General features: G+C 48.7%; 3 protein-coding genes across 3 annotated transcripts; 1 reads left to right on the top strand and 2 right to left on the bottom strand.

Annotated features, from left to right (window-relative positions):
- Window positions 1–7,341: 7,341 nt before the first annotated feature.
- On the bottom strand, window positions 7,342–13,313 carry LOC131102130 (small ribosomal subunit protein uS13-like). The gene is made up of 7 exons (XM_058047631.1): window positions 13,293–13,313; window positions 13,048–13,134; window positions 12,428–12,526; window positions 12,265–12,351; window positions 7,719–7,820; window positions 7,533–7,624; window positions 7,342–7,458 (listed from the first exon to the last, which is right to left on the bottom strand). The coding sequence occupies exons 1-7, from the start codon at window positions 13,311–13,313 to the stop codon at window positions 7,383–7,385; spliced, it is 564 nt and encodes a 187-aa protein (XP_057903614.1). The 3' UTR covers window positions 7,342–7,382.
- On the top strand, window positions 13,088–21,544 carry LOC131101980 (vacuolar protein sorting-associated protein 52 homolog). Its single transcript, XM_058047415.1, has 20 exons — window positions 13,088–13,433; window positions 13,756–13,837; window positions 13,932–13,984; window positions 14,069–14,144; window positions 14,378–14,445; window positions 14,508–14,683; window positions 14,772–14,922; window positions 16,534–16,634; window positions 16,711–16,843; window positions 17,138–17,195; window positions 17,928–18,061; window positions 18,156–18,311; window positions 18,405–18,523; window positions 18,599–18,722; window positions 18,790–18,885; window positions 19,546–19,653; window positions 19,883–19,948; window positions 20,026–20,137; window positions 21,059–21,177; window positions 21,250–21,544. The coding sequence occupies exons 1-20, from the start codon at window positions 13,344–13,346 to the stop codon at window positions 21,394–21,396; spliced, it is 2,169 nt and encodes a 722-aa protein (XP_057903398.1). The 5' UTR covers window positions 13,088–13,343; the 3' UTR covers window positions 21,397–21,544.
- On the bottom strand, window positions 19,818–22,951 carry LOC131101994 (gastrula zinc finger protein XlCGF8.2DB-like). Its single transcript, XM_058047443.1, has 2 exons — window positions 22,789–22,951; window positions 19,818–22,521 (listed from the first exon to the last, which is right to left on the bottom strand). Exons 1-2 carry the CDS (start codon window positions 22,823–22,825, stop codon window positions 21,539–21,541), a joined length of 1,020 nt encoding a protein of 339 aa, XP_057903426.1. The 5' UTR covers window positions 22,826–22,951; the 3' UTR covers window positions 19,818–21,538.
- Window positions 22,952–22,983: the final 32 nt, after the last annotated feature.

Here is a 22,983-nt window from a genome sequence, read left to right as displayed (position 1 = left end):
CAACACTCCTGACGAAAACGCCACTACAGATAACAACCCAACTGACGACACTCCTGACGGAGACGCCACTACAGATAGCAACTCAACTGACGACACTCCTGCCGGAGACGCCACTACAGATAGCAACCCAACAGACGACACTCCTGCCGGAGACGCCACTACAGATAGCAACCCAACAGACGACACTCCTGCCGGAGACGCCACTACAGATAGCAACCCAACTGACAACACTCCTGACGAAAACGCCACTACAGATAGCAACCCAACTGACGACACTCCTGAGGAAAACACCACTACAGATAGCAACCTAACTGACGACACTCCTGCCGGAGACGCCACTACAGATAGCGACCCAACAGACAACACTCCTGACGGAGACGCCACTACAGATAGCAACCCAACTGACGACACTCCTGAGGAAAACACCACTACAGATAGCAACCCAACAGACGACACTCCTGCCGGAGACGCCACTACAGATAGCAACCCAACTGACAACACTCCTGACGAAAACGCCACTACAGATAGCAACCCAACTGACGACACTCCTGAGGAAAACACCACTACAGATAGCAACCTAACTGACGACACTCCTGCCGGAGACGCCACTACAGATAGCGACCCAACAGACAACACTCCTGACGAAAACGCCACTACAGATAGCAACCCAACAGACGACACTCCTGCCGGAGACGCCACTACAGATAGCAACCCAACTGACGACACTCCTGCCGGAGACGCCACTACAGATAGCGACCCAACAGACAACACTCCTGACGAAAACGCCACTACAGATAACAACCCAACTGACGACACTCCTGACGGAGACGCCACTACAGATAGCAACTCAACTGACGACACTCCTGCCGGAGACGCCACTACAGATAGCAACCCAACAGACGACACTCCTGCCGGAGACGCCACTACAGATAGCAACCCAACAGACGACACTCCTGCCGGAGACGCCACTACAGATAGCAACCCAACTGACAACACTCCTGACGAAAACGCCACTACAGATAGCAACCCAACTGACGACACTCCTGAGGAAAACACCACTACAGATAGCAACCTAACTGACGACACTCCTGCCGGAGACGCCACTACAGATAGCGACCCAACAGACAACACTCCTGACGGAGACGCCACTACAGATAGCAACCCAACTGACGACACTCCTGAGGAAAACACCACTACAGATAGCAACCCAACAGACGACACTCCTGCCGGAGACGCCACTACAGATAGCAACCCAACTGACAACACTCCTGACGAAAACGCCACTACAGATAGCAACCCAACTGACGACACTCCTGAGGAAAACACCACTACAGATAGCAACCTAACTGACGACACTCCTGCCGGAGACGCCACTACAGATAGCGACCCAACAGACAACACTCCTGACGGAGACGCCACTACAGATAGCAACCCAACTGACGACACTCCTGAGGAAAACACCACTACAGATAGCAACCCAACAGACACCACTCCTGAGGAAAACACCACTACAGATAGCAACCCAACAGACGGCACTCCTGTCACCACTACAGTTGGTACTCCTACAGAAAACAGCACTACAGTTACTCCCTCTACTACTAAATACTACTATTACTACAAAAAAAAGCACCCCTATAAATACTTCTACTACAAAAAGTACTCCATGGATACTACTACCCACTGATAATACTACTGTTTACTACTCGCACTGATGGTACCCCCCCCCCCCCCCCCCAGAGTAAATGCCACAAGCAGTAGTAGTAGTAGTAGATAGTAGTCCTGCATGTACTATGCATAGTTGGGACTTTTCAACCTTGATGGTTATGGTATGGGTATGTAGTTACAGTTTGCAGTACATGTATTCTGTGTATTGTGGACCTTGTTCGGACTATTCTTGCTAGGGTTGCCAAAATAAAAATGTGCATTCAAGTCTGTTGATTTTTTTTTTTTTTTTGCTGAAGGTAGAAATGTAAGGCGCTGTTTGCATGGTTGCCTTTTGCAAACACAAATCCTGGGAATGTGCCAATCAGTACTAGTCATACATTAGAAATACTACAATCCTTCATTGGCAATTATTATCTATATAAGACCTGATCAAAGGGTTAGGCTTATGGGACCTATGATGCTCATTTTTGGGATCTTTGTATTGAGTTGTGGACTCCTATAGACCAGCTACACACCATAACCAGCACACAAAACTTAGTAGATCTTCCAGAATCTGCACCTATTCCAGTTGTATTTCTTTGGATTCCGTGCTTGCTGCAAAAACGTTTCAAGTCTGCTTCATGTACTGTGCCAATGATCACCTCCAGGCACGTTTAAACTAACAAAGTCATCCTTGATTCCACCTTGAAATGAAAATGATTTAGCTGAGCTTATATGATCTAAAACTGTACCAACTCTTCGGACTGCGACCTTCAGCGTTTGCATCTGAGTATGAAGCTTCTGGGATGAGACTCAAATCAGAGGCCATGGTTCTCAGTCGGAAAAGGGTGGAGTGCTCCCTATTGGTTGAGAATGAGGTCCTGCTCTAGTATCTCGGGGTCTTGTTCACGAGTGAGGGAAGGTGGGAGCGTGAGGTCGACAGACGGATCGGCGCAGCCTCGGCAGTAATGTGGTCGCTGTACCGGACCGTCGTGGGGAAAAGAGAGCTGGGCCGGAAGGCAAAGCTTTCAATTTACCGGTCGATCTATGTGCCCACCCCCACCTATGGTCATGAGCTTTGGGTCATGACCGAAAGAATGAGATGGCGGATACAGGCGGCTGAAATGAGTTTCCTCCGTAGGGTAGCTCAGCCATCCGGGAGGGGCTCAGAGTCAAGCCGCTACTCCTTCACATTGAGAGGAGTCAGCTGAGGTGGCTCGGGCATCTAGTCCGGATGGCTCCCTGATGCCTCCCTGGTGAAGTGTTCCGGGCATGCCCAGCCGGGAAAAGGCCCCGGGGCAGACCTAGGACACGCTGGAGGGATTATGTCTCACAGCTGGCCTGGGAACGCCTTGGTGTCCTCCCGGTGGAGCTGGAGGAGGTGGCCGGGGATCGGGAAGTCTGGGCTTCCCAACTGAGACTTCTGCCCCCGTGACCTGGACCCGGATAAGCGTAGGAAAATGGATGGACGGATGCATTCTGCGCTCTATCTTCCATCGCTCAAGCCTTCCAGGTCCGGCTGCTGAGAAACATCCCCACAGCTTGATGCTGCCACCACTATGCTACCGTGGGGATGGTGTGTTTTTGGTGACGTGCAGTGTTTGGTTTCTACCAGACATAACGTCCTGTCGGATGGCCAAAAAGCTCCATTTTGCTCCATCAGACCAAAGAATCTTTTTCCACTTGACCGTGGAGTCTTCCACATGCTTCTCTTCAACAGTGGCTTCCCTTTGCCACCTTCCCATGAAGCTTTGACCAGCGAAGAACCCGGGCAGCAGTTGCTATATGCCATCTCTCCCACCTCAGCAGCTGAAGCTTGTCACTGCTTCAGAGTCTTCGTATGGGTCTTGGTGGCGTCTCTCACTAGTCTCCTACTTGCACGGTCCCTCAGTTTACGAGGGTGGTCTGATCTAGGCAGATTCACACAAGCCATATTCCTTCCATTCTTGATGATTGATTTCACGGAACTCCGGGGGAACATTCAATGAACTGGAAACGTTTTTGTGTCCATCCTCTGAATTGTACTTCCAATAACTCTTGAGTCTAACTCCCTGAGTCTCTGGACCCTTCAGATGCTGGTGTTTGATACCCCAATCACTTGAAACACCCTCACACCACTCAGGTCATCTTCATTTCAGAATTGTGAGACTATTGGCAACAATTTATGGACCTCTATTGAATTAGACCAGGGGTGCTCACACTTTTTCAGCATGCGAGCTACTTTTAAAATGGCCGAGTCAAAATGATGTACCCACTACAAAAATGCAAAACATCTATTTATTTTCAAATGTATTGAGGATTATTTGTACGTACAATGTATGTTGATGTACCTTACATAACCAAATGAGCCAATATTGCAAAACACACATAATTAACAATTAACATTTTTTGTAATTACCTCCACATTACTCCACATTTCCCTTCTTTGGTACTGCGATGGTAGAATGGCATATGAGGCAAACGCACTTCGAAAAAGACATTGTGAAAAAAAAGTCCACCTCCCGCTCCGTATGGAAGTGATATGTTTTTGCCTTTTTACTTGGTCCAGCTCCTTCACTCATTTTAGTGACCATAAACTTTAGCGAGGGCTTAAAATCTGACGCAATTCGCCGACTAGCTTAGCACTTTGCATCGCTGTTTACGCATGAGCGGTGACCTAAAGGTCAAAATTCAGTTGTCATCTGACTGGTTGTCCTGTATGTCAATCAAGTAACGGGGATGGATGATAGGCTGACATCGTAAGTTCTGCTGCACTTAGAGACGTTGTTTGATTTGATTGGTCGCCCGAAGGGCAACATTCAGTTGTCATCTGAATGGCTGCCCTGTATATCAATCAAGTGACGGCATTGATGCTGGGATGATATTTTTTTAATGTCACGCCGCGATCGACCAGCGATCGACCAGTACCACCTCCGCGATCGACCGGTAGATCGCGATCGACTTAATGAGCACCCCTGAATTAGACCATTCAATTCAAAAGGGGGTGAATAATTATGCAAACAATGATATTTCTTTGTATATTTTTATTTCTTTGACATTACTTTGTAGAAGTCTGTTTTCACTTTGACACTAAAGAGTTTTTTTCCAATACATTTTTGTGTAAAAAAAGCCAAATAGTTTTGACCATGGTTGATTTATGAAAGCAATAAGTGTTCAACATCCAAGGGGGTGAGGCAGGGGGAGATAGTCAGGCCTAATGCAAACAGGCTCTTGTTGCCGCAAAAAACTTTCATTCATTCATTTTCTACCGCTTATCCTCACGAGGGTCGCGGGGGTGCTGGAGCCTATCCCAGCTGTCTTCAGGCGAGAGGCGGGGTACACCCCGGACTGGTGGCCAGCCAATCCCACGGCACATATAGACAAACAACCATTCACACTCACATTCATACCTAAGGACAATTTGGAGTCAATGAAGCTAACATGTTTTTGGAATGTGGAGGAAACCGGAGTACCCGGAGAAAAGCCACACATAGACGGGGAGAACATGCAAACTCCACACAGAGATGGCCAAGGGTGGAATTGAACTCGGGTCTCCTAGCTGTGAGGCCTGTGCGTTAACCACTCGTCATGCAGCCCTAGCATTGACCATTCATGGTAAAATGTGGACGCGTCCAGGGCGGGATGAGAGGTGAATCCACCTGCACAATCTCCCGGGGGGGATTTAGGAAAGGGAAAATTGGGCGTATGCTCATGTATGGATTCTATGCCATGTTTTATAAATGAAGCCCCAGATGGCCGAGCCACCTCATCTGGCTCCTCTCAAGCACTTGGGCTTTTGAGTTTCTCCCAGATGAGCGTGCTAGCCATCGAGCCTAGCCATCCCATAGACCAGTGGTTTCAACCTGTTTTGAGCCACAGCACATTTTTTACATTGGAAAAAATTGACGGGACACCACTAACCAAAAATGTTACAAAATGACACTTTTACAGTATTTAATTATTAAGTAATTAAGTAATTATAATATAATTTCTCAATTTCTTTATACTCACTCAGTGTGGAACCCGGGCCTGTTTAGATGGCAGGAATAGAAGCAAGATATTTTTTAAAAGTGATATTGGATCCGGAACACGCACGGGGAGAACATGCAAACTCCACAGAGATGCCCAAGTGGAGGTTGGAACCCAGGTCTTCCCATCTCCTGACTGTGTGGCCTTCATGCTAACCACTCATCCACCGTGCAGACCCATCATTGGTTGTTTCAATACAAGGGGAATTTTTTCTTAATTCTTGGTGTCCCCTAGAGACCAGGGTGCATCTGAACTGGGGCCTATATTGCCTAGTGGACCAGCCCACTGTCCACCTTGCATGGAAAAGCAGAACTGCATGATGCAGAGACTTGAGACGTTGAAGCCACATCTGTACTTCTTTCCATCTGCTAGCATTGAAAGTACTTCATAGCTTAAGTATTACTCAAGCTCATCTCACTTGAGGCGTATTACCATTTTCCACATGACATTGGTGCTTGTGCTTAATGACGCTAAAGTGCGATCTGGTCAAACTGGCTGCTGCCAGGTAGGAGGCGTAGAGGAAGACCAAAGAGGAGGTTTATGGAGGTAGTGAAGGAGGACATGAGGGAGACAGATGAAGAAAGGGTTGGATGGAGGAGATTGGTTTGCTGTGGCGGCCCCTGAAGGCAAAAGCCCAAAGAGAAAGGTCAAACTAGATTAGAAAGGCTGCAACCATAACCCAGTCCAGTTAGCCGTGCTAGCTGGGGCGCCAGACCTGACAGATGCCCAGCAAACGCGTCCCTGTAAGAAAGGCTCCATAAGTCATGAGCAGGGTTTCTTCTGCAGCAGTGGAGTGTTTGCAATGAAACCCCACCAGAAACCACGATGCAAGACTTAAATCCCCGTTACGGGATGACTAGTGATGTTACAAGAGGCGCCGGGGCTTCAAAGCGTGTGTCGATAATCGAGTGGGCACTTCCGCGATCCGTGTACCGAGGCTTGATTCGTTGGGGGGGGGGGGGGGGGGGGGGGTCGGACTTGATGACGTCCAAAGCCTCGCTGCCTGGATGTACCACGTGACGGCTTCAGGAAAAGGTTCAGAATTTGCCGCGATGTTTGCCTATCACTCAGCGAAATATGTATCACATGATACATGGCATTTATGGACAACAAAACATTCAGTATTTTATACATACTGTATATTTTATCTTACGCTTTGTAGATTAATCATTTGGTGATACAATTTTTTGGTAGTGCATAATCATTTCCTAGAACCAAAACAGATCAGCATTCAATGCATGACATGAAGATCCAGCCGCCTGTGTGGTTTCGTGTGTACATTAAGCTTCAAGAATTGAATCAATTCTCTAACCAGTTGACTGAAATGGTTCAAAGCCTCATGGGGCTTCATCTCACCATCACTAGGGATGACACTAGCTTTGTGCGGTGCAGCTGGGTCTCCGGCAGCACAACAGAAAGAACGTTTGGGGTCCAACTTATTTTTCAGATGCCGACGCAGGAGCTCACCACAGTGTCTATCAGAGTCTGTGTGAGTGGCTCTTTGCGCCAAGCGGGACTGCGTGAGGCCGGATTCAGTGTGGTCAGGTCAAGGTGCCTTCACTTCCATTTGGTAGAACAAATGGCGTTTGGCTGATTCCTTGTACAGCGCGTGCTTTTAAAAACCACCAAGACGAGCCTGACTCGTTCCATCGCTGTAGTGTTGGCAGGTGCGGAAGAATCACAATGAAAGAAGTGAATGTGGTTTATTGAAAGCAAAGGATGCTGGGAGTTTACTTCTTCTTGGACACACCCACAGTGCGACCACGGCGCCCGGTGGTCTTGGTGTGCTGACCACGCACACGCAGGCTGGAAGAGGAGAGACGGGATGTTAAAGATGACCATGTTAGAGACGACAGTCAACACCTCAGTGCTCGGCTCACCCCCAGAAGTGTCTGAGACCACGATGGGCTCTGATCTTCTTCAGCCTCTCCAGGTCTTCTCTCAGTTTGTTGTCGAGGCCGTTAGCAAGCACCTGGAAGCGGCGCATGGTCGTCAGTGTGCAATTTACCAGAAACGCTCCGTCCTTTCCTTGCATGTCAACAAGTCAGAAATCAGCGTTCACCCACCTGACTGAATTTACCGTCCTTGACGTCCTTCTGCCTGTTTAGGAACCAGTCTGGGATTTTGTACTGGCGAGGGTTCTGCATGATTGTGACCACACGCTCCACCTGCAACCAGGACCCACAGCATGAGGTTACTTTGGGGAGCTATGGGTCAAGAAGGCCGAACACCAACCTCAGCTTGCCAATAATTTGGTTTGGGGCAAGATTTTGCCAACAAAATACCACCAGTGTTCTTTGTGGGTTATTGTACAATAAGAGCAGCGCTATATTGAGTCAAGTACCACAATAAACACGAAAGCCAGTGACAACTAGTCATTTAGTCACAATAAGGAACAAACAAACACGTCTCCTTTCCATCCAACCGCCACAAGATAGCGGCTTCAAATACTGCTTTTATCCATCAGCCACACCGGCAAGTGCTGAGAATTCATTGTGGCCGCACATCGTCGACAGCCAATCAGGATCCTATTGTGGATGTAAGCGGCACGTTCCAATGGATACACATCAGTGTTTCGCCATGTTTTTTTTTTTACTTGTTTTCCTGCTTTCATTGCCTTGTTGCCTGCCTCTTCAAACTACCCGCATCTTTAAACACCCGCTTCCTTCGTCCTCTGCGTGGGTGAACCACGCTTGGTCACGAAAGCGATTCTTCGAAGCAGAAAAATAACTAATCGTTTTTGTAATCGAGGTGCTCAAATTATTCGAATCATCATTGCAGCTCTGATATTGTGTAACCAAGTGTTGGATTTGACATCATATGGTATTAGTAAAAGTCATGACCATACAGCCAGCGTTGCTTGTTTATTGTCCTTCAGGTGATACTCGGTGTACGCAACAACACCGTATCCTTCAGGTGATACTCGGTGTACGCAACAACACCGTATCCTTCAGGTGATACTCGGTGTACGCAACAACACCGTATCCTTCAGGTGATACTCGGTGTACGCAACAACACCGTATCCTTCAGGTGATACTCGGTGTACGCAACAACACCGTATCCTTCAGGTGATACTCGGTGTACGCAACAACACCGTATCCTTCAGGTGATACTCGGTGTACGCAACAACACCGTATCCTTCAGGTGATACTCGGTGTACGCAACAACACCGTATCCTTCAGGTGATACTCGGTGTACGCAACAACACAGTATCCTTCAGGTGATACTCGGTGTACGCAACAACACAGTATCCTTCAGGTGATACTCGGTGTACGCAACAACACAGTATCCTTCAGGTGATACTCGGTGTACGCAACAACACAGTATCCTTCAGGTGATACTCGGTGTACGCAACAACACACTATCCTTCAGGTGATACTCGGTGTACACAACAACACAGTATCCTTCAGGTGATACTCGGTGTACACAACAACACAGTATCCTTCAGGGCCCCGTTTCAAGAAGCAGGTTCAACCAACTCTGGAGTCTAACCCTGAACTCTGAGTTGATCTACTCTGAGACAGGAAACTCTGACTTACGGGTTTCAGAACAGGTGATTTCAATTGGTTCAATCAACACAGAGTTTGTTCACTCTGAGTTAAGCGCGTGCACCACGACTTTAAAAAGCCCTGATCAATGGAGCCCTGTTCCCTCGATTCACCATGGCAACGAGTGAGAAGAAAAGATCGTCGTATTTCAGTCCTCTGGAACTGGATATATTAATGCGGTCATACGGCAAATTTGAAAGCGTTTTTAAAAAGAAAAGCAACATTGAAAGCGTTTTTAAAAAGAAAAGCAACATTGAAAGCGTTTTTAAAAAGAAAAGCAACACGGCTGCAGGAGCGAAAGAACGCGAGTCGGCGTGGGAGAAGATTAGTGCTCGAGTCAATGCGTAAGTTTAAATTTATTATATACATTTATGCAATCACAATAATATTAGGCTACAGATGCAAACAAGTAGAATGGTGTTACAGCTACAATTTATGTCACTTAGATGTAATCCCACCGGCGAAAAAAGAACGTGGAAGCAGCTGAAGATGAAATATAAAAACATTGTTCAAACAGGTAAGCCCTCAGCATAACAGTCAGGGTGCCTTTTTTTTAATCATGTTTACCACTAAATATCATTCAGCAGCTGTTTCAGTGTGCATTATCTCCAACATAATATTGTTTTCACACACATAAATGTCCTCGCCTGTATACAGTTAAATCAGACATATGAAAAGCAACATCTAACTTCTACTCAGCCAACAGAAAGCGGGCATCTGCCCGCAAAACTGGTGGAGGACCACCCCCACCACGTCTGACCGAGGCAGAGGAGCTGGCCATGAGTCAGACTGTCGGGAGGCCAGTCACAGAGGGGATCCCTGGAGGAACCTCATCCTCGGACATGATTACACAGGAGCCACCAGCCTTGATAAGATGCAATAGGCCTAGGCCTCAAACTTCTTTTGGGCCTATAGTTATATAGGCCCATTATATGTACGTATATAATGTTAATTTCCCTTTCATGTGTTTTTCTTTTGTCTCAACAGATTCTGAAGGCGTACTTGGTCTAGTGGATCCATGTGCCACTTTAACTGTAAGTAGCCAATAGTCCAGAGATTATGCCATATTTAAAGTATAGCATAGTGAAACACAACACTCTAAACAGGATGATGAAGATGATGGGACCACAATGTCTGCTGCCTTCTCTGTGGTGTCTGAGAGGGAGCCTGAGAGGGAGCCTGAGAGGCCTACAGAGGTAAAATCTTGATGTTACTGATTTCCTCTCCATTCACATGTGTTTACATGTGGATTATAGTGACTTTTAGCCTACACTGAAGTATTAACGGATTCTTATCCATTTTAGCAGAGCATGGCTGGGCAGCAGGAAGAGGGTCCCTCAACCTCCACAGCACAGATTGACACAGTGAGATACGTATTCAGTAAATTCCAGAGGTTAATTCAGTGGAATTCATGTGCAACTGTATAATGTCATCCTTATGTGTTCCCAGCTACCACTAAAAGAAATCTACAAAGTGCATTTATTAAAAACAGTACAAAAAACAGAAAAAGAAATGGTGCTGCTGGACCGCCAGATAACTAAAACGGATCTGGAAATTGAATTATTAAAACACAAGTTAGAGGTGGGTGCATGGTCATAGGTGAATTGTGTTGATGATTGTAACAATTAAAAAGTAAGAAACCATTTTTTTTCTTATTTGTAGGAAATAAAGAAGACCAAATAAAATTTTGTCTTTCTGTTTATTTTACTGCTGTTGGTGATGGTGATTATGAAAAATGACCAAACTGGCTTTAAACACGCGCGACAATGAATGAATCACACCGGAGACAGAAAGAAACTCGAGGTTCATTGAAGAAAACCTGGTCCCGACCAGGTTATGTTCACAGAGTCTGTTGCCATAGTAACTGACACCGAGGTTAAGTTACCTCTCTCTGTGAAACAGGCTGGAGTTACTCCTCTGTCTCTGGTTTGACTTACCTCCCTTTTTGAAACGGAAAACTCAGAGTTTCCCTCATTTCAGGGTTAACATACTCTGAGTTTTCACTAAACCTGCTTCGTGAAACGGGGCCCAGGTGATACTCTGTGTACACAACAACACACTATCCTTCAGGTGATACTCTGTGTACACAACAACACAGTATCCTTCAGGTGATACTCTGTGTACACAACAACACAGTATCCTTCAGGTGATACTCGGTGTACACAACACAGTATCCTTCAGGTGATACTCGGTGTACACAACACAGTATCCTTCAGGTGATACTCGGTGTACACAACACAGTATCCTTCAGGTGATACTTGGTGTACACAATACAGTATCCTTCAGGTACATCCAACATCCTGGCCAAGGGAGACGCAATGGTCCTGTCAGATAAGGGTGCTAAATCACCAATCACGGAAGATGTCCAAGTTGTTGGTGTGAATCCTCCTCCTCATCGTCGTCGTCGTCGTCTCCCCCAATGAGATTGTTCAATAGAGGTTACTTCATCCGTGTTAGTCATATATCATTTGCTTAAGTGAATGGAAAAACTAATTACGTATGTTGCATAATCAGCGGCCTCCAATGTTGTCTTGTGAGAACTACTTTTACGAAATGAAAACGGCAAAGAGGCACTCCTTTTAGGAACCTTTGCATAGCCTGTTTCAACCCAGGCATTTAGCACAATGACTGCTAAATGCTGCTATTCACAACTGACTATGCCTTTCCTAATCCATTTCCTGTGCTCAAAATACTGACAGTACTCCAAAGACCACGTCTCGGGACATGTGGGCACAAATGGGACTCCAAAGACCACGTCTCGGGACATGTGGGCACAAATGGGACTCCAAAGACCACGTCTCGGGACATGTGGGCACAAATGGGACACCAAAGACCACGTCTCGGGACATGTGGGCACAAATGGGACTCCAAAGACCACGTCTCGGGACATGTGGGCACAAATGGGACTCCAAAGACCACGTCTCTGGACATGTGGGCACAAATGGGACACCAAAGACCACGTCTCGGGACATGTGGGCACAAAGACTTATGGACTCCAAAGACTAAGTGTGAGTACGTAAACGCACCAAGGCGCCACCAAAGATCTTGCGAGCACCCTGCTTACCTCCTCCTCAGTCAGCTCCCCAGCCCTCTTGTTGAGGTCGATGTCCGCCTTCCTCAGGACCACGTGGGCGTACCGCCTGCCGACACCCTGAGACAGGAACAAACAGGGGCTACACAAAAGCACGATAAAACAAGATGGCAAATCCTCAGCTTCTTTGATTTACCTTTATGGCAGTAATGGCGAAGGCAATCTTTCTCCTTCCATCAATGTTCGTGTTGAGAACACGCAGAATGTGCTGGAACTTCTCAGGGATGACCAGAGACTGCAGAAATAACAAATAAACAATAATTGGTCTTAAGTGACATGGCAGCAGCCCTCACAAAGAATGGCCAGGTGAACGTTGTCGGTGTCAACTGTGACGCTCCTCACGATTCCAAGCTGCAAACGGGACGATGCAACATCTGAGCGCACCGGGACATCGCCAACGCTGCTGAGGCTAACGACGCTACATTAGCTTCCACGCTAAGTGGAAGGGTTTATAATCCAGGCGCTTGTCAAAACAGCATAACGTACAAGTCGGTATGGAAAAGGTGCTTTAGACTCTCTTGACACCAAATAAAGGCGAACATTGACGACTTGTTACGGGCTTCGAAGGACCGGCGCCGACTCGAAGACACCTTTATATATCCATTAATGACCCTTACTTGCCATCAATTCTGCGTTTGAGCGCTCACACACGATGTGCATGTTTCATAAAACGTCTAAAGAAAAGAATTGATACACGCTTGCGCCAGATGAGGACAGATATCAATAACATGCCGGGTTGCTAGACAAGGTACTCACCATCTTGGAAGCTTGTTCAGCGCAGAAAGGAAGTGGGCGAGATCTCGCGATAGTTTGACAGTGCCGAGGGCGGAAGTCATTCCAGTACTTTAAACGTGTCCGACAAGAAACGAATGGCCAATTTTACTATATGTGAAACACCAAATAAGAACGACATTACCCAAGAGGTACAACTTGTTTAGAATCTAGGGTAAATCATGGCTACAGGGACGGTTTCCGGTAGAACTTGACTGTGTGCTTTCAACGTTGGCGAAAAGAAATTGCATTTTTAAGAGGACGCTGACGTCACCTGAGCAATGGCGGAGGCGGCTTTAGTCTCCTCTTGTGTGGATGTCAACATTGCTGAGACTCCGACACAACTCGCCATGGCCTACTTTCAAGACGAGGTGAGATTTGTTAGTATCGTTGTTTGTGTGGCTACCCTTGTCCGTGTTCACAAGCTTTCCTTTCGCTCTTTTCCCCCGAAACGCATTAGCATTCCGTTGCACTTACAAATAATGACGTGACCAACGAATGTCCGTATCTACGTATGTTTGTACCCCTTCGCTGGCGGGATGGATGGATGGTCAATTGTGTGTCTCATGCTGACAGAAAGGAATACGCAATGAAAATGATTCAGACAGAATGTGTTTTTGCCTGAGCAATGTTGACGTGAAGATAGGTTCCTATTTCCTGCATCCTACATCCTGGCTATTGTGTAACTCTCAGATGAATGATGGGGAAAGTGCCCAGCTCAACCTGGGAGAACTGGACCTGACCACTGATGAGTTCATCTTGGACGAAGTGGACCGTAAGACTCCTTCATCTATTCCTGATCAGTCCCTTGTGCACACGCAACGGATGGCTAGGTGTCATGGTGACCGTGTGATGTGTTGTTCCTCTAGTGCACATCCAGGCCAATCTGGAAGACGACCTTGTCAAGGAGGCCCTTAAAACTGTGAGCGCCAACATCAGACAGAGGAAGGTGGACTGAATTCAGTTTGTGGGTCTCCATCCCGATTGTCATCTCTTGTGATTCCAGGGTGTTGACCTGCGTCAGTACTCCAAACAGGTGGAGGCAGAGCTTCAAAAGATCGAACAGGCCTCTATCAAAGACTGTATCCTCTATGTCTTGTCTTGTTTTTCTCTCCTGATGTCATGTAACGTCCTATGTGCGTGGATGGCTCTGCGGGAGCGTGGCTGCGCTACTGCAGAATAAAAGACGGCCAGATGGCACAGCCAATTAGGATGTCCACACAGGAGGCTCATGTGTCGGCGTGAAGTAAGGAAAAGGTTCTTAAGTTGCAGTGGGACTTGCACACTTTCCTTTTCCTGAGCGCTAATGTGTCAGACATTAAGGAGAGCCAGAACATCGCTCTGCTGCACCAGCAGATCAGCGCTTGTGATGCCATCCTGGAGGTGGGAAGATCCTCAAAAGTTTGCTTTGTTCTATGTCTGAACCTGCGTGTGTTCCCCACCAGAGGATGGAGGAGATGCTGAGCGGCTTCCAGAGCGACCTGTCGTCCATCAGCAGCGAGATCCACACGTTGCAGCAGCAGTCCCTCAGCATGAATGTCCGTCTAAAGAACCGCCAGGCGGTGCGCAGCAACCTCAGCCAGTTGGTGGACGAGCTGCTTGTGCCCGCCGCCATGATCTCGTACGCCCGCACAGCTTTCATCATCCTGTTGTTTCTTTGTCGCAGACAAACTAGCGCCTCATGGAAACCCGTGTGACGTCTTTTTCAGAATCATCCTGGAGAGTCCAGTGACGGAGCAGGACTTCTTGGAGCAGCTCCACGAGCTCAACAACAAGATCAACTTGGCCAAGGAGCTCAGCTTCCGAGAGACGTTGGCCTGCTCTGACATCCAGGACATCGTGGACCGCCTCAAGGTCAAGGTGGGGTCATGAGTGAGCAACATGAGTTTGTTACACTTCAATGTTTCAGATCATCAAACTAATCTTGAAATTAGGCAATGACAACACAACACAACACTTGATGCAGTTTTTCAAATAAACCTTTATGATGGAGAAAACGTGCAAAACTACATGGCCCTGCGTGCCCCCCCAAACATAACTGAGATGTATTGAGATGCGTCAGTGTGGAAAAAGTTCCAAAGCCATTTCTAAAGCTTTGGGACTCCGCCCAACTACAGTGAGAGCCATTAGCCACAATTAGCCCAAACATGGAGCAGTGGTGAACCTTCCTAGGTGTGGCCGTAGAGTCTGCTCATGCTCTTCTTGTAGACGGCATTGCTGTTGTCCTTCCAGTCCAGTCTGCCGTTCATGTGGACTCCCAAGTACTCCAGCTCCTTGGTCTTGTCCACATTCAGGAGCAGGCGGTTTACCTGGGATCAGTCTACAAAGTCGGCAATCACTGTCCTGTACTCTACCTCCGGTCCATCACTGATACACCCGACCACTGCGCAGTCGTCAGAGAACATCTCCGGAGACTGGCGTGACCATAACCATCTTGTTTTAAATGTGAACGAGACCGAGGAAATGGTGGTTGACTGCCCGGGTGCAGTCATACAATTATCCAGGTGTCTTCATTGACGACACACTCACCTGAAGTACACACGGCGACAGCATTTGCTGCAGGTTACAACAACAGTCGCATTTCCTTCGTCGTCTTTGAGTCCATGGCGATGATCAAAAATCATGTTACATGCCACGATGAAAGAGAATACGTAGATGATTGGAATGGATGCACACCTTGCATCAGATGTTTTTCCATGGGGGTTAAACAGCAGCTTGCTACTTGTTGATGTCCAAGCAGAAGCTGTAGTCCTTCTACGTGTCATCAACTTCCCTTCAAGATCTGTCAGATTAACTCATGTAGATGTTGGGATCAGAGCACTTTCGTTCCAGCTGATGACATTTGGCTCAGCGCCAACTTCCCTCTGCTTCCAACACACCCCAAAGATCCATGGGACAATGGAGTGACATGCTGACTATATTTAGCAAGTAAGGGTGTGTGCATGAAGTGTTTATTGGCTCATTAAGAACAAGCCATCAGAGGTGAAGAATCTGCCGAGCCGGTGCACAAAGTAGAGCAACCAGGCTTGTTATTGCTGTAATATTCAGACGTTATTGCCCTTGTCATAACCTCCTTTCTTTGTTTCCCATATTGCAACTATTAAAGGTAATGTCATTTTCTTTCACGCAACGAGAATGATGTTGTTTTTACTCATATTAATATCTATTTATATTATTCATACATGTTATTGTAAAAAATTTTTTCTTCATATTTGGACTTTATTCCATAGAAATGTTTTTTCATGTGTGTATCAGCTTTATTCCAGCATGACGTCAGGGTTTCACTTCATCTTGGAACATTTTCTGCAACCTCATTTTAAAAATGACAGCTTTGGTTTGTTTCTCATAATGTTATGACTTCATAAAAAACAGTGTTAATATTAGGCCGTTATTCTTGTCAATTGTGACTTTGGCTTTCCATGGTTGCTGTGGTGGTGGTCTCTCATTCTAAGGCTGCTTTCTCCACGCCAGGCAGTGTCAAAGATCCGAGAGTTCATTCTGCAGAAGATCTACTCCTTCAGGAAGCCCATGACCAACTACCAGATCCCACAGAACACGCTACTCAAGTCCAGGTGCGCCCCGCTCCCACCCCCTCTTCCGCCCCCCCCTCCACTTAACACCCGCCCCGTGACTGTGGTGGTGCTCCAGGTTCTTCTACCAGTTCCTGCTGGCCAACGAGAGAACGGCAGCCAAAGAGGTGCGTGACGAGTATGTGGACACCATGAGTAAGATCTACTACAGTTACTTCAAGTCGTACAGCGGTCGGCTGCTGAAAGTGCAGGTGAGGGCGCAGCCTCTGTGACTCAGTGGGACACACCCAGCAACATGCTAATTAGCAAATGACTTGTACATGGGTACATTGTGTATACACAACACAAAGCATGGAACCACTGGTGGATTCCAGAAGACTGACGGTGACTCTGCAAAGTCATATGCAGGTTTTCCATGCGCTATGAAAATATTCCATTTATTAACATTGAATCCTACTTGGCAGAAATGCACCAATTCACTAACTGATAAATGGGGGGGGGCGTACCCCCAGGCAGCATTGTCATGTGTGTGTGTGTGGTTGCAGTACGAAGAAGTCGCAGACAAGGATGACCTGATGGGGGTGGAAGATACCGCCAAGAAAGGTATGTTGTGTCCTTGTGTGTGTGTGTGTCACACGCATCCGCCCTCTTTTAATGAGTCTGGGTGTTGGAGTCAAGGACCACACCTTCATGGGTGGCAGTGCAGGTGTGGCTGCTGTGAAAGTGCCGTGTCACCCTGCTGAGGCATTTCCATGGCCACAAACATCACAGCTCAGACGGGCTCCTTCCTGAAAGAACAAGTACTCATTCATCATGTCGTGAGAATAATTCATGCACGACGGCCGAGTGGTTAGCAGCTAGGAGACCCGAGTGTGGAGTTTGCATGTTCTCCCCGTGCATGCGTGGCTTTTCTCCGGGTACTCCGGTTTCCTCCCACATTCCAAAAACATGCTAGGTTAATTGGCCACTCCAAATTGTCCATAGGTATGAATGTGGGTGGGAATGGTTGTTTGTCTATATATGCCCTGTGATTGGCTGGCCACCAGTCCAGGGTGAACCCCGCCTCTCGTCCAGACAGCTGGGATAGGCTCCAGCACCCCGGTGACACTCATGAGGATAAGCAGTAGAAAATGAACGAATGAATGGCTCACTTGGTTTCAGCAAATAATACTCCATCCATCCACCCATCCTCTGTGGCGAGGGTCACAGGGCCATGCCGGAGCCTATGCCAGCTGCATTTGGGCGAGAGGCGGGTGCAGATGATCGTCAATAATAATGTCAAAATTTGCTAACCATCTTCAGATACTTGAATGCCTTTGTGCTTGGTCCCCGCAGGTTTCTTCTCCAAGCCGTCTCTGAAGAGCAGGAACACCATCTTCACACTCGGCCAGAGGGGGGCGATACTAAGTCCCCCAGAGCTAGAGGGCCCCATTCTGGTTCCTCACACGGCTCAGAGAGGCGACAGCAGGGTGAGGCCGGCTGGTTCTTCTGTCAAGTGGCGACACCTAGTGGCGTGTGGTGCCCCTTCAGGAACGTTCTAGTAACCAAGCTGTCCTCCCTCAGTACCCTTATGAGACGTTGTTCCGCAGCCAACACTATGCCTTGCTGGACAACGGCTGCAGAGAGCACCTCTTCCTGTCCGACTTCTTCATGGTGGCCGGAAACTCCGCCCTCGACCTGTTCAACAGCATCATGGGAAAGACGCTCAGCATGTTCCTGGTGGGCTCTGTTCCACTGCTCGCGTAGAACACGCACAGCTACCCCATGTGGCAAAAAAATTCAGTGTGCGTGTGTGTGTGTGTGTGTGCACAGAGGAGCATGTCTACGTACGTGTCTGACTGCTACGACAGCATCGCCATCTTCCTGTGCATCCACGTCATCCTCCGCTTCCGAGCTATCACCACCAAGAGGAACATTCCCGCTCTTGACAAGTCAGTGTCTGCCCACACTTGTGTGTGCACGCAAGGGCATACGTCTGTGACAGTGTGTGTGTGTGTGTGTGTCAGGTACTGGGAGGCCGTGCTGGAGCTGCTGTGGCCTCGCTTTGAGCTCATCCTGGAAATGAACATCCACAGCATCAGAAACACAGACCCTCAGAAACTGGGAGTGCTGGACACCAGACCCCATTATGTATGTCTCACACACACACACACACACACACACACAAGCACCTACATGCTGTGTGTTGGGGTTTCAGATCACACGTCGTTATGCTGAGTTCTCTTCAGCCATCGTCAGCATCAACCAGACGTTCCCCAGTGAGAGAACCAACGCTCTGCTGGCTCAACTTCAGGTAACATTCCCCTCTCTGCCCCCTTTCCTTTCCATGTCCACCAATCACCACGCTTGCCGACACGTTCTGGAAAGTACACCCGCCGACATTGCAGGCAGTTTGGAGGCCAAAAGGTGGATGGGGACGTTTGCTATGAATTCACAGCACAAATCTTCTCCCATTTGACACCCTGTTAGTACCTGTACTTCCACGGTAACACCCCCTCACTCTGGGCAAGCCACACCCTGCTCCTAAATGCTCCCTACACATCTCCTGGCCCCCTTTCCTACACGACACCTTGCCCCCTCCTGCCCTCCTTTCCTACACATCTTCTAGCCCCCTTTCCTACACATCTCCTAGCCCCCTTCCTACACGACACCTTGCCCCCTCCTGTCCTCCTTTCCTACACATCTCCTGGCCCCCTTTCCTACACGACACCTTGCCCCCTCCTGCCCTCCTTTCCTACACATCTCCTTGCCCCCTATCCTGGACATCTCCTAGCCCCCTTCCCTACACTCCATTTCAGGACTAGGTGAGCTGTATAAAAGTCATTTGAGAGTAGAAGCAGATTATGATGATGATGATGATGATGATGGAGGAGCAGAGGCTACTGGTCGTTTATATTCTGCTTGAGCACAAGCGTGTGATTGGTCCAACCACCGCTTCTTGGTGACCTTTCAGGTGGAGGTGGAAAACTTTGTGCTGAAGATGGCGGCAGAGTTTCCGTCCCGGAGAGACCAACTCATCTTCCTCATCAACAACTACGACATGATGCTCAGCGTCCTCATGGTAAGCCCCGCCCACAAACACTGTCCATCTTCAAAGGGAGGGAGGATGCCAACGTCCTGCCAGCATTGTGTCCCGCTCCCTTCCTGCTCTCCTTATACTCACGTGACACGCACTTGTTAGGTTTGCAGTTGGTCATTATGTAAGATATGCTAGCTGCCGCTGGCGTTCTGATGTTGGTAGTCGCTACGTTCCTTTGAAGCGCAGGAAGTTGATGGCTGTGTTTGTGCAGGAGAGGGCAGCGGATGACAGCAAAGAGGTGGAAGGTTTCCAGCAGCTGCTGCTGGCCAGGACGCAGGTGAGAACTTCCTGTGTGCGTTGGCAGCTTCCATTGTGAAATACCGGCAGGATAATACAACAACCCCCTCCCCACAGGAGTTTATTGAGGAGATCTTGTCACCGCCCTTCGGAGGGATGATCTCCTTTGTGAAGGAGGCCGAGGCACTGGTGGAGAAAGGGCAGCTGGAGCGACTGAAGAACGAGGAAGGTGACAACGTCCATTTTGGTCCACTTACACCAGTGCTTCTCAAATATTTGGGGGGGGTCAGTTCAATGCCGCCCTGCCAACATGTACACATGTTGACTCCTGCTCGTATGCTCTTCCCTGCTTCCACCTTCAGTGTGTCCCAGGGTTGGGTGACATCTTTTCTAGAGCGCTTTAGATTCCTCCCATCATAAGAAAATGGCTTGATGACCGTGTGCCGTGGCGGATATATAAGATGAATGAATTGCATTGGTGTGAGGAAGTATTTACTCAGTTGTGGCACCAGATCATTCTAAACACAGAACAACCCCCACCCCACAGCTGAATCTCCTCTCCCAGAGCGTGAATGGAAGCTAGCAGGGTTAGCGTGGATGAGTATATTTCCACCGGCTTGTGATTTCGGGCTATAACGTAAGGAAGGTTTTACACTGCCCTGTGACCACGTGGAAGTCCTCTGTAAAAAAATATGAAAAGCATGTTTATTTTTTAACGTAGCTCATCTTAGCCGTGAATACACATTCTCCACACACAGGACACTTCCTTGACCATTCTTCAAAATAAGAGCGTGTGACGAAACCATTTCCATATGCAGATGGAATGGCATGGTTGGTTGGAGATGTAGTAGCAACAGTTAGCCAGTTACCAATAAATGCTTGTGCTTTACCATTGGTCACATGGTGATGTATGCTAAGGCCCATATCACCAACCCTCGTCTGTACAGTACAGATCAATGAATAAATATGATCACTTCCGCTAGTATTTCTAATCAACGTTCCAGAAGAAGCACTGGTCTATCACACAGTAATGCAAGACATTTTCATCAGGATTTTATAGCCCAGGCTGTGCATTAGTGACCATGTAGCCACGCCAGGAAGAAACCTCCTCACTGAAGGGAAAAACCTGCTCCGTGTTTTTGTGCTTCAGCTCGGATCTGTCAGCTGGTCCGAGGATTCTCCAGCTCGTGGAAACAGTCAGTGGAGGCCATGAGTCAGGACGTCATGCGGTCCTTCACCAACTTCAAGAACGGTACCAGCATCATCCAGGTGAGGTTGCGGGGAATCCATCACCTTCCTGGTTCCGACACACATGGTGACTCCTCCTCTTCCCGCCTGCAGGGCGCCCTCACCCAGCTCATCCAGTACTACCACGGCTTCCATAAGATCCTCAACCAGCCCACCTTCCGGAGCCTGCCGGTCCGCTCCGAGCTCATCAACCTGCACCATCTCATGGTGGAGGTCAAGAAGCACAAGCCCAACTTCTAATCGGCATCTCTTCTCATCTTCTTCCACCTGGAAAGTTGCTGTGGACAATGAAGAACGTTGCATTTGATTTTCCAGCTCTTTCCAACTTGTCCGTGAGACCCCTTAAAAGTAAAAGTGGTGATTCCAAGCAGAAGTTCTTCTTCTACTTTGTGCTGACCGCCAGCTCCTGCGCCGGCACATGCGTCAGCGTAAGGACAGCAGGCATGTGGCCGGCACACTTGTGTCTCTTCAGCTGCGAGCTCCAGGAGAAGGCCCTGTTGCAGACGCTGCAGTGAAACGGCTTCTCCCCCGTGTGGGTCACCATGTGCGTGCTGAGGCCGCCCTTCCGAGAGAAGCTCTTCCCGCAGAGGGAGCAGTCGAAGGGTTTCTCCTGCGTGTGCGTCCTCACGTGCTGCTCCAGCGTGTGGCGCAGCGTGAAGCGGCACTGGCACACCGGGCAGGCGAAGGGCTTGATGCCGGAGTGCTTCTTCATGTGCTGCAGCAGCGCCGGGTGGCGGGTGAAGCTGGCCTCGCAGCTCGAGCAGCTGAAAGGTTTTTCTCCCGTGTGCGTGCGCAAGTGCGCGTCCACAGCCGAGCGGTGCCGGAAGGTCCTGGTGCATAGCGAGCAGCTGAAAGGTTTCTCCTGGCTGTGCACCTCCATGTGGCGCCTGAGGTGGTACTGGTCATAGAAGGCCTTGGCGCACACGGAGCACGCAAAGGATTTGGCGCGCTCGTGCGTGGCCACGTGTCGCAGCAGGCTGTCGTGCTGAGTGAAGGAGGAGCCGCACACGGAGCAGCTGAAAGGTTTCAGGCCGCTGTGAGTGCTCACGTGTCGGCTCATGTTCTCTTTCCGGGAGAACCTCTTCCCGCACAGCGAGCAGCCGAACGGCTTCTCTCCCGTGTGGATCTTCTTGTGCAAGTTCAGGTTGGACTTGGAGTAAAAGGTCTTTCCGCACTGCGAGCATGTGGTGGACGTGTCGCGGGCTGCCTGTGCTCCTCCACGGCGGTCTCCATCAGCCTCTCCTGGAGCGTCGTCTTCGCCCCCTGCCGCCACCCGAACCTCCGTCGCGTCCTCCTCCTTGATGCGGGGGGTCTCCGGCCGGGGCGGTGCACCTACAATCACCTTGAAGACGTCTGACGGCAACACTGCAACGCAACATTCATCGTGACGGCTAGAAGCAGTGGCAGTACTTCCAATAATCAACTCTTACATAGCCGCCATTCTGGGCAGGGTTTTCAGGTAAGCACGTCACGACAAAAAGCCCTCCAATAACCAGTCCTGACTTGGAAGCCCACTTGGAGCCTCCAGTGAGGAACGTGACACTAATACCACAAAGACTTGCATTCACCTTTGAGGCAAAGAAGCTTAGCAGCTAGCTGACGCTAATGTTAGCCAACAATCAGATCACAAACCTTCCGCTTTCGTCGCGGTTTCGTTCCGCTGTTCCATCGCTCCTGGATGTAGACACGTCCCGGTGAGGGTGATCCGTCTGCCTACTTTGTTTAGGTCTAGAGTAAGCCAACCTTCGGCTTCCTTCGCGTTTTCCTGCTCGTCATTGGCAGACAAAAGTGGCTACGAGTCGTATACAGCCCCCTAGTGGACTGGAG

Source organism: Doryrhamphus excisus, chromosome 14 (genome assembly GCF_030265055.1).
Source record: "Doryrhamphus excisus isolate RoL2022-K1 chromosome 14, RoL_Dexc_1.0, whole genome shotgun sequence".
NCBI classification, from domain to species: Eukaryota; Metazoa; Chordata; class Actinopteri; order Syngnathiformes; family Syngnathidae; genus Doryrhamphus; species Doryrhamphus excisus.
The sequence above is the reverse complement of the archived record's forward strand: the minus strand, read 5'-3'. Positions and strand labels throughout refer to the sequence as shown.

Bases quoted from the DNA above. Each gene is read 5' to 3' on its own strand.
- LOC131102130 (XM_058047631.1), bottom strand. From the start codon at position 13,313: ATGCAATTTCTTTTCGCCAAC. The intron at 12,352-12,427 runs GTAAATCAAAGA...TTCCTGTCTCAG, and splicing joins TCGCCATTACTGCCATAAAG to GGTGTCGGCAGGCGGTACGC. The intron at 7,459-7,532 runs GTGAGCCGAGCA...CTCCTCTTCCAG, and splicing joins GGTCTCAGACACTTCTGGGG to CCTGCGTGTGCGTGGTCAGC.
- LOC131101980 (XM_058047415.1), top strand. From the start codon at position 13,344: ATGGCGGAGGCGGCTTTAGTCTCCTCTTGTGTGGATGTCAACATTGCT. The intron at 17,196-17,927 runs GTATGTTGTGTC...TGGTCCCCGCAG, and splicing joins GGAAGATACCGCCAAGAAAG to GTTTCTTCTCCAAGCCGTCT. The intron at 19,654-19,882 runs GTAAGCCCCGCC...GTGTTTGTGCAG, and splicing joins TGATGCTCAGCGTCCTCATG to GAGAGGGCAGCGGATGACAG.
- LOC131101994 (XM_058047443.1), bottom strand. From the start codon at position 22,825: ATGGAACAGCGGAACGAAACCGCGACGAAAGCGGAAG. The intron at 22,522-22,788 runs GTTTGTGATCTG...GTTGCGTTGCAG, and splicing joins AACCGCGACGAAAGCGGAAG to TGTTGCCGTCAGACGTCTTC.